This window comes from Schistocerca cancellata, chromosome 3 (genome assembly GCF_023864275.1).
Source record: "Schistocerca cancellata isolate TAMUIC-IGC-003103 chromosome 3, iqSchCanc2.1, whole genome shotgun sequence".
In the NCBI taxonomy this organism is placed as follows: domain Eukaryota; kingdom Metazoa; phylum Arthropoda; class Insecta; order Orthoptera; family Acrididae; genus Schistocerca; species Schistocerca cancellata.
In genome coordinates this window covers 901,983,911-901,995,240 of record NC_064628.1, presented here as the reverse complement: position 1 = coordinate 901,995,240, position 11,330 = coordinate 901,983,911, and the positions used below count along the sequence as shown (strand labels likewise).

The 11,330-nt window shown below is 41.0% G+C and overlaps 1 protein-coding gene across 1 annotated transcript; it reads left to right on the top strand.

Annotated features, from left to right (window-relative positions):
• The first annotated feature begins 2,637 nt into the window (after positions 1 to 2,637).
• On the top strand, positions 2,638 to 3,390 carry LOC126176641 (carboxypeptidase N subunit 2-like). Its single transcript, XM_049923799.1, has 2 exons — positions 2,638 to 2,648; positions 2,787 to 3,390. Exons 1-2 carry the CDS (start codon positions 2,638 to 2,640, stop codon positions 3,388 to 3,390), a joined length of 615 nt encoding a protein of 204 aa, XP_049779756.1.
• Positions 3,391 to 11,330: the final 7,940 nt, after the last annotated feature.

Here is an 11,330-nt window from a genome sequence, read left to right as displayed (position 1 = left end):
CAAATTTGGTGAGGAATTCTTGTGGTAAGGCGTCACATTTCTCCAGCAGTACAGCTGACAACTGCAAGATGGTCGCTGGTGCACGGGGACGTGCTGCATTACGTCCTCTCAACACACTTCACAAGTGCCCGATGCGGTTAAGTCAGGGGAACGGGCGAGACCAGCCCATTCGCCGAATATCCTCTCGTTCCAAGAGCTCATCCACCTGTGCCGTTCGATGCGGATGTGCAATGTCATCCATAAAAATAAAGTCAGCGCCGAATGCTTCCCTGAAAAGACGCACGTAAGGAAGGAATACAGCGTCATAATAACGTCCAGATATTTACGCGCCATCAATTATGCTATCTCAAGACACACACATACACTCCTGGAAATGGAAAAAAGAACACATTGACACCGGTGTGTCAGACCCACCATACTTGCTCCGGACACTGAGAGAGGGCTGTACAAGCAATGATCACACGCACGGCACAGCGGACAGACCAGGAACCACGGTGTTGGCCGTCGAATGGCGCTAGCTGCGCAGCATTTGTGCACTGCCGCCGTCAGTGTCAGCCAGTTTGCCGTGGCATACGGAGCTCCATCGCAGTCTTTAACACTGGTAGCATGCCGCGACAGCGTGGACGTGAACCGTATGTGCAGTTGACGGACTTTGAGCGAGGGCGTATAGTGGGCATGCGGGAGGCCGGGTGGACGTACCGCCGAATTGCTCAACACGTGGGGCGTGAGGTCTCCACAGTACATCGATGTTGTCGCCAGTGGTCGGCGGAAGGTGCACGTGCCCGTCGACCTGGGACCGGACCGCAGCGACGCACGGATGCACGCCAAGACCGTAGGATCCTACGCAGTGCCGTAGGGGACTGCACCGCCACTTCCCAGCAAATTAGGGACACTGTTGCTCCTGGGGTATCGGCGAGGACCATTCGCAACCGTCTCCATGAAGCTGGGCTGCGGTCCCGCGCACTGTTAGGCCGTCTTCCGCTCACGCCCCAACATCGTGCAGCCCGCCTCCAGTGGTGTCGCGACAGGCGTGAATGGAGGGACGAATGGAGACGTGTCGTCTTCAGCGATGAGAGTCGCTTCTGCCTTGGTGCCAATGATGGTCGTATGCGTGTTTGGCGCCGTGCAGGTGAGCGCCACAATCAGGACTGCATACGACCGAGGCACACAGGGCCAACACCCGGCTTCATGGTGTGGGGAGCGATCTCCTACACTGGCCGTACACCACTGGTGATCGTCGAGGGGACACTGAATAGTGAACGGTACATCCAAACCGTCATCGAACCCATCGTTCTACCATTCCTAGACCGGCAAGGGAACTTGCTGTTCCAACAGGACAATACACGTCCGCATGTATCCCGTGCCACCCAACGTGCTCTAGAAGGTGTAAGTCAACTACCCTGGCCAGCAAGATCTCCGGATCTGTCCCCCATTGAGCATGTTTGGGACTGGATGAAGCGTCGTCTCACGCGGTCTGCACGTCCAGCACGAACGCTGGTCCAACTGAGGCGCCAGGTGGAAATGGAATGGCAAGCCGTTCCACAGGACTACATCCAGCATCTCTACGATCGTCTCCATGGGAGAATAGCAGCCTGCATTGCTGCGAAAGGTGGATATACACTGTACTAGTGCCGACATTGTGCATGCTCTGTTGCCTGTGTCTATGTGCCTGTGGTTCTGTCCGTGTGATCATGTGATGTATCTGACCCCAGGAATGTGTCAATAAAGTTTCCCCTTCCTGGAACAATGAATTCACGGTGTTCTTATTTCAATTTCCAGGAGTGTAGTTTCTAACTGTCAAACTTTTGTTGTGTTAAACTTTTAACATAATAGTATACCTCTTGATAAGCAGATCATGGCTAAACTTAAACTCCATGGAGACCCAACGGTACCGACCTGCCGCCATGTCATCCTCAGGTCATACGCATCACTGGATGCGGATATGGAGGGGCATGTGGTCAGCACACCGCTCTCCCCGCCGTATGTCAGTTTCCGAGACCGGAGCCGCTACTTCTCAATCGACAGTATTTTAAATTCTTAGAGTCTGCCAGGAATTACGGGAACTATTGAAATTCAAATATTTTTTGGCCCTGGAAGCCATTATAGGCAACTTGCAAAAGCAACCGGGTGCTGGGATAGTCGTTTAGTAATACAGATGGTACGTAAGGTGGCGCCGTAGCTTGCACGGCCGATCAAACAATACGCCTGTCTTCTCGGGCGCTACTCACGTGGAGCTTTTGTGGTTCGGCATAACGTTGAGCAAAATCCTCCTGAATGCATAAATTCCATATTCCCTGGATAGTTGTGGTATGCCGACTAATCAGCAAAGCCGAAGTATAAACAGCGGTCTCGATACACCATAAGCCACAATTCTACCACAGCTTCCTGATGCATGCTGGTAATTGTTTCCCCTTTTTACACGAGACATAAATGGAGCTTCTCACAAACTAACGATACTTAAATCGATATCTGAATGAGAAATATGCTGCTTAATCTTTTTTTTATATACAGAAAGTTTGTGGCGTCATTCCCATCTCATTTGTGCAATTGCGTTGAAATGCTAATCATTTACGTATGCTAGCATGTAATACAATTCGTACCAAACTGATGTTTGTAGCATGCTATCATCGTGATGCTATGCCGCAATGGCAAGCAGCGTAAAAAGATTCTCTCTTTTGTGTCGCCTTGTATTTGCAGCTCCGTTTTCTTTCCTTTTTTTATTGTTATACAGCGTCATAGGTAACACATACATTATATTTTTTGTTTGTTTCTTATTTTATTTACAGGCATAATTCCTTGCTGAAACATCTTGACTTGAGCTTCAACGAACTTAACACTCTGCCCGAAGATGCGTTCGTGCACCTTCCTTACCTGGAGCAGCTGCTACTGCCAGGGAATGGCCTGCAAGTTCTTCCCGATCGACTATTTGTCTCGAACACCAGGATCTCCTTCCTGGACGTTTCTCACAACGGGCTAACAACTTTGGGAACAACGACATTCAGAAGACTCAAGCACCTGAAAGTTCTCAAGGCGTCGGACAACAAGCTGGTCCAGCTCCAACCCACTTTATTTGAAGCTAACTTTCTGCTGTCAGAAATCTTCGTCCACAATAACAAGTTGACTTCACTGAGTTCTCAGCTGCTGAACGCGACTCAGATCTCTCTGCTGTCACTTAACGACAACCCGTGGCACTGCGACTGCTCGCTCAAGACCTTCCTGGAGGAGGTCCACAGCCGCGGGGCGTCCCTCGTTGCCGCAACAGAGTGCGCCACGCCGCCAGCCATGGCTAAGAGGGACGTCATCCTGCTGTTCCACGACCAGATCGCTTGCAACGTCACTGCCCAGCAGGGAGATACGTCTACACCTGTTACAGTGATTGAGTCTCAGTAAGAGTTAAGCATTACCTCATTGTACAGTTACTATTTCATATTGCACTTATATTTATTATCAAGCGAGTGAAATGTGCTAACAGTGACTTGCACAATATTACGAGGTACTGAATGATATGTGCGGAGTTCATTTGCAAATGATCGTATGTAATACTCTGAACTATAATAATGTATTTATTTTTGTACAGTAACAAATTGTCTGGTTGTCATTACTCACAAGATGTAATTTGTATGTTCAAATACTAATCCCATGTTCTATCAACTACGAAACTTTCTGAGATATATGTATTACAGTTTACAACAATAAGAAGTTTTGTCATTCAAGTTTTTTCCAACAGGCAAATGATCTAGAACCTGTGAGGAAACTGTACGAGGCACAGTGAAACGTCCCCTTAGAAAAATTATACATGACTCTGCTTAAACTGACACACAATATTTTTTAGCGCAACGCAATCTGACTTCCAATAATCCCTACAAAAGAATGGCTCTGACTAACATTAACCTATACCTTTCACAAATCACTTACCTCACAAAAATCTTCGTTACTCGAACTGCTGCAATACAGCGAGCGCCACTACTGCCAGCTAAATAAAAGACTCAAACTACGGAAGGCACTAACTACTGATAGGCATAGTTAGCAAATGAAAGATTTTAATAGAGAACAAACAATGTATTTACCTTAATAGTCATAATATATATAGCAGTTCATGACATCCATTCTTACAAATGTACTGTTTCTGATGGACACACCTCCAGATTATCCATTCTCAAAAATCCTCCATCTCACTTCCCCACATCCATCACTGCTGGCGGCTCACCTCCAACTGCGCAACGCTACGTGCTATTAACATCCAGCTGCCCAACACTACAATAGCCAACAACAATGCAAACCAGCCACAGACTGCACACAGCACAGCCAGTGATTTTCATACAGAGCGCTACGTGGCGTTACTAATAAAAAAACCTAAACAGCCTACTTACATAGCCCCCATGCTCCCCACAAAAATTTTACAAATTGTTTTGGGCAGTGGCCAATACAGATTTGAAAAAAAATTTCATAATTAAAATAACAAAGATATTAAATGCACACACTTATTGATACAATGTTGGTCAAAAGCTAAAATTTTCTCACAGTCATTAAAGACAATCCTGATCGTTCATCATATTAAAACTGCAGTGTTTTTCTCAAAGTCTGAGCAGTAAAAGAAAATGCACACGGAAGTACTGGATTTCCGTGCAGTCTTGAAATAGTGTTGTCCTTCTAATGGAAGACAGTGCTGACTCTTGACATGCAGACAGGTAATGGGCCACAACAGAGCAAACCCACAGCAGAGTCAGTCGAAGTTTTGAAGAATATTGGTAGGTAGGTCATCACAGAGCAGACCCACTGTAGTCCCGATAGAGATTACGGTATTGGTGGGCCACCAGAGGTGCAGACCCACTGCAGTCCTTGTAGAAATAATGGTATTGGTGGGCCATCAAAGATGCAGACCCACTGTAGTTCTTGTAGAGACGGCCAGCAGCCATCTGTTGCGACTGTGCAGGTGCACAATCACCATCGAAGAGTCTTGTGGAGAATATAGCAAGTCCATAAACCACCACTTGTGCACTCACAAAGTTTTTGGAATTGTCCTTAGAATCAGCAATGCTGTTAATCAGTCCCTTACTGAATTATTAACACACGTGCAAACACTAACAGTCCCTACTTCTCACATATTGTCCATATACTATGACCAACAGAAACGTGTACAGTGAAATGTAACTTACAAGTTACTTAATTTGATGAACTGGTGTCAATTACAATTTTATAACATAAGAATACAATAACAAAGGTACAAAACACATCATTAAAGAACATAACAGTACAGATAACAGTTGCAGTTACACAGGCTTTACAAAAGAATAGAAATAAACATATACATCAGTGTTACAGGAATTATGTTATAAGTAAATACATAAACGATCAGAATAACTTTTGAAACATCAACTTCACACATGAGCATTAAAACAGAACAGAATAAATAATGTCTAAACATCTTTACAAAGAAAATAACATATTATTAGAAAAATTCCACGACATATCAGCTAAACACATAAAGACAGGAAAAAACACAAATACACATGAGTACACAAACACATAGCGGGATAATCCAAAAGGAAAGGACAGGGTTTGTTTTCAGTGTAACATTTGGTACTGCAGTCTAACCCAAAACTTCATTCCATAGATCTTTCGTCTTATTTCAACATTTGTTTCCACCAAAAAACTCCAATCCAAGAATGCTTTCTGTATTTATATGTTCACATTTTTCTTACCTCATTATTTATTTTCCATTATCTTACCTCATCATTTATTTCCAAGAAAATCCGACCTAAACCTGTTGTCCCTAAACCCTACTTTTTTGTTCATATCCTCTTTCAAAATCCTTTTTTGGCCAAATCATTTTCTTATAGCTTCTCAATGCTTTTCTTCCAATTCATCACAACTCGTTCTCTCATATAGCCTATCCCATCTTAAGCTAACTTAAATCTACTGAGCTCAGATGCTAAACTAAGGGATGAGGCAATGCAGCAGCACAAAACAGTTACCACAAACAGCAATGACAAAAAAATTCAAATTGGCAAAGCAAGCAGCAATTACATTACAAATAATATGAGCCAATCTGCAGCAACAAGAAAAATAAATCAGTAGTAAATCTGGCTTAACAGAGTAATACAAACTGAAATTTAGTGGCACTATGCCTGGCAAACAGCAGCAGCAAATGCAATAACTTATACTTAAACATGACAAACCTGTAAGCAGAAAAAATAGTACACTAAAGATAACAATGCAGACAAGGGAAATGTCTATTCACATCTTAATGTCTGTGTTATTTAAGTGGTGCACCACAAGAAGTTATGCTACCAAAAAAATTACCAAGTAGTTGAAAAGAAAATTATGGCTCTGAGCACTATGAGACTCAACTGCTGTGGTCATAAGTCCCCTAGAACTCAGAACTACTTAAACCTAACTAACCTAAGGACAGCACACAACACCCAGCCATCACGAGGCAGAGAAAATCCCTGACCCCGCCGGGAATCGAACCCGGGAACCCGGGTGTGGGAAGCGAGAACGCTACCGCACGAGCCCGAGATGCGGACAAAGAAAAATTATGTATGCAGTTACTGTTATTAATCTCATCTTATTGTTCTTTCCTTTCCAAGTGCTCCTTTTTCGAAGAATGTGGATCATAAAATTATTATTTACTGGATCTGTAGGCATGAAATATTTATATTAGTACATCTGTAAAATTTTATTTTAACCAATGCTGCAGTGGAACTAGATATTAGATATTAAACAAAATGAGCAATCTCTCAACTACAAAGACAATAGATGTAAAATTTTTCTCATCATTTCATTAGGCATTTTAGTAAATATAATAAATTATAAGCTCCACAATGTAATCATATGTTTTCAAGTTTGTGCGTGTCGTATTTGCGATGCTTTCTACAAAGAAATGTCAATAGCGAGGATAATGGCCTCCTTTTTTTCTCCACCTCTGCCTTTGAAAGGCACACACTAATGGCTTTTTTTCCCAGGTGACTGTCGCTCAGCTGGTTCTCCACAGCACATTATGTCAAGGTCATCTACCTTATTTACTGAAATATTTATGGCAGCAGTTTCCATTACAGTCACAGTCTCATATGAAAAAAAAAATTCAAAGGTTAGAAATTTACATTAGAAGTGTGTAGAAACAACATCTCATATATAACAGTGTCCAAAAAGTTTTGTCAGCATTGTAATACATTCACGCATTTACATACATTTCATAACTCTTAAAGTATGATTCGTGGTTTCTAACAACCTTTTTCACAAACCAGAGTCCCTAACCACTACTCATTATTCCTTACCTTATTACACATATACATATTCGTCGACACTTCTTCAATATTTCATCATAACAGATATGTAGCATAATCAAATTCCTCATATAGCATCAGCTTTTTGATTATAAACATACCTCAGCAGCATAATACACATCGTCATCGTAATAATAACATCATAACACCTCAGTCAAATCTCAAAAACGTCGTAGCTTTCTGCAATAATTTCAAAACCTAAAAAATTCTCTGCTCATTTCAATAGTGTCATCTACCTCAAACGTACTTTAAAAATCATGACCCCATACCAAATGCGATGTTCAAAGCTCTCATAGCATCACAATGGTTCCAAAAAAAAAAAAAAAATGAACAGTTCACAAAGTACAGACAAAATACAATTTCATAAGTGTGAAGTTATCCAACTGTGTAATTTTGTCTCTCTCAGTTAAATGATCAGATAGCTGTGTAATTATGTGTTATAGAAATATGGTACCGATGTGTAAAGTTGTATAAGCAAATACCATATTAGCTAGGGCTCCTTGTGCTTGCCAGACACATGGTACAGAAAGTAGGCGTGTACCCCCCTGAGGATTAATGTAATTATACCTTCAGGTGTTACAGATTACAGCAATGGAATCAAATGTATCACGGAAAACTTTTTTTGTAATTCAAAAATCTTGAAAAATAAATGGTTCAAGTACAAAATTAATCACTCAAATGCGTGTCCTGCAGCGCTAAATGTGCGTCTTGCTGTAAGATAATTCTGTGGGAGTGTCGTAGTTATCGTCCTCTGTAAGCAAAGTTCTGCTGAAGTCAATGTACTTATCTCATCATAAACAAAAGTGAAACTCTTTGCGTATAGATATCGTAGTTATTATGTACCTTACTGTGAAAGTACTACAATGTAACACATTGTTGTGCTACGGAAAAGGCTGTCTCATTGTAGCTATACCACAAAAATTACTATTAAAACATGTTTTACTTTCCAGAAGAATTCAGAAAAACTGTGCAGATATAAAACAGATAAACCACAAAAGCAACAATGTAAATTGTGTCACATATTAGTAGCGTCATGATATAATCGTGTAGCTGTCAAAGAAATCAAATACTAAGTCACCTTTAATCTCACATAAAGTACTTCAAACAAAGAATGTCTTTTCAAGTAAACCAAAATGTTGCATGAAAATTTCATTAGCAGTGCCGGTATATGTTCCGAGTATGTGAGCCTTATAGTCATTACGTGATCGTGCAACTAACAAGCAAGAATGTACACTGTGTCGTCTGTTCACTATAACAATGCATTTGTAATTACTGTCTAAATATGTTCCCTAGGTTCTAGACTGGATAGTTAGCTTTAAAACATAGTTACATGTTAGCAGTTTCTAAGTGTGACAAAGAGTACTAGTAACGTGAAGTGAAAAATTTTATAGGAAAGACTAAGTTAAAAGGCAGATTATCTCTCAATAAATGGTTTTACATGTGAAATGTGGTGCAATCCTTTACCCTTCCTAGTGGACAGAGTTTAAACTTCATAGCAATTATCATGTTGTATACGTTGGAAAGGAATGCTAAAGTTTTTCTCAAGGTTAGCGTCTATGTTATTTTTTGCTGAGCCAGCCGGCGCATGTGGCTGCCTGCGCTGCGAGTCATTGTCTGTCTCTTTGTTGCCGCGTGTCGTTATTGGGATTAGGAGACCTAACTTCTACAAATTCACCTTGATGAGAAGGCCCTGCCCTGTTTGAAGCTCGCCTGTTCTGATGGAATTCATGTCTGTCGTTTTGTCGGTAGTTTACATAGTTTCTTGTTTGTGGGTCACGTGGTGGAGAATTTCTCCCGGAATCGTAACTGTGTGGTGGACCGTTGCGTCTAAAGTTATTCTGTCTCCCTTGATAATAATTGTTTTCGTTCCCATATTGTCTGTTTCTCTGATTGTCTCTGTGATAGTCATTCCCGCGGAATTGCGATATTTCTCTGTAATTATTACTACTCTGCCAATGGCTGTCATATGGGTGGTGTCTGTTTTCGTCACGATTTACGTTGTAAGAATAGCCTTGTTGTGTCCAGTTATTATTTCTTTCATCGCGGAATTGCAACGGATGTGATGTGTAATTGTTGGGTTCCTGTTTTCGCGTTCCGCGATTGTCAGTGTCAATTTCTAATTCTTGTAAGAGTCCCTGAAAAGCTTCAATGTCATCTTTGCAACTTCCTGCCAAAATAATGTGTCGTAAATGTACAGGCAATTTGATTAAGCAAATGCGAGTGAGTTCTGAGGGGCAATATGGGTTTGACAGGTACTGATTCTTGTGCAACATATCTTCAAAATATTTCACAAGACTGGAAAATTCAGATTGTTTGAAATGTTTCATCATTATGATGCTATGTTTTACTCGGTCTTGTGTAGCTTGAGACCAATATGCTGAGAGGAAGGCATGATCAAATTCTCCTTCTCTGTGGCAATCGTGAATGACCGATCGCATTCTTACAGCTGGTTCATTCTCTAAATAGCCACACATAAATTCTAATCTGTGCTCTAATGACCAGTTGGGAGGAAAACAATGAGAGAATTGATGAAGCCACGCTTGTGGATGAATGTCGTTGCCGGAATGCTTAAATGTTTTGAATTTACGTGTAGTAATAAACAGCTTATAGTCAAAATCATCATGTCGGCGAGTCGCATATCGGTCATTGTTACTTCGTTTCGGCGGTTCCATCTCAAAATTCGGTGTACCTTGCCAATTTCTTGCATAATTTCCGAAGTACCCCGTGTTATTATTTTGTGGCTGTTCCGTATTTCTATGTCCCTCTTCCCGTATTGGAGCGCGAGTGTCCTCTGAAATACATAGTTCTTGTATTACCTGTGTCAGCTGATCTTGTACTGCCCGGATTTCTCTTTGGTGTTGCGTATTAATTTGATTCTGATTTTGTTTGAATTTCCTAATTTATTCGCACTCTTCTGTGTCATTAAAGACTACCGGTTTTGTGTCATTCAGATTATCATCTACCTTCGTAGATAAATTATTTAGCTGATCCGAAAGTTCAACTACTTTCTCTGAGAATGAACTAATTTCCTCCATGTGTCTTTCTGAACCAATTTTCAGAGTATCTACTGTGTCCTTTAAGTTTTCTTGAGTTTTTGCAAGTTGCGTAACGGAATCGGTAGATGCAATTGAGTCAATTTTAGCTTGCAAGGTGTCATGATTTTCATGAACAGTAGTTTGCAGTTCTTTTAAGGCTGCTTCGTGATTCTGTAATGCATTTTCATGCCGCGAAAAAACAGGTTGAAAATGATCAAAAATGTGTGTTTTTACGTCATTACAGACGTTTTGACATTTCGATTCGATTTTATGTAACTCAGTAGTTAAATCTTCACGTCTTTGTTCAAGTGTGGTGTCTAACTTTTGAAGCTTTTGCTGTGTTTATCTCTGATTTTGTTCCATTGTGTCTAACTTTTGAAGCTTTTGCTGTGTTTGTCTCTGATTTTGTTCCATTTGTTGCATTAATTGCAATAATAACGTATTAGTGTCTGGAATCTGTTTCTCTATGCTTTTTGGCAGTGCATTTTCACCGGCAACATTCACATTTTGACAAGCAGAAAATGTTTCTTGACTCATTTGAGAAAACAGTGAGGACCCAAAACCTGAGTCTACAGTATTTGCAATATTGTGTTCTGTCATCGATCGATAATGCTTCCCTGTTCACTAATTGTTTCACTGCCTACACGATTATTTGCAGCCCGCTCCATTTCCCTATGCACACTAACCAGATTACTACTTTGAACATTAGTTAATTCATTACTCGGCGGCGCTAACACACTGTTTTCGTCTTCACTGTCAGTTCTTAGTTTACTTTGGAGCCCAGTATTACGTTTTTCACACGCCATTATTGTCACAATATTTCACACGAAAACACAGAAAAGTACAATTTGAAGAGCAAAATAAGAAAACACATTAACATAGCACTGAAAATAATATCTAGTTAATTGCAAGCGCAGCTGCGAAATACTTGGTGCAAATCTACATTCATGCCACAACTGTTTTACTGTACAACAATGAAAGACAGCAACTACAAAGGAGATTCTCTCTA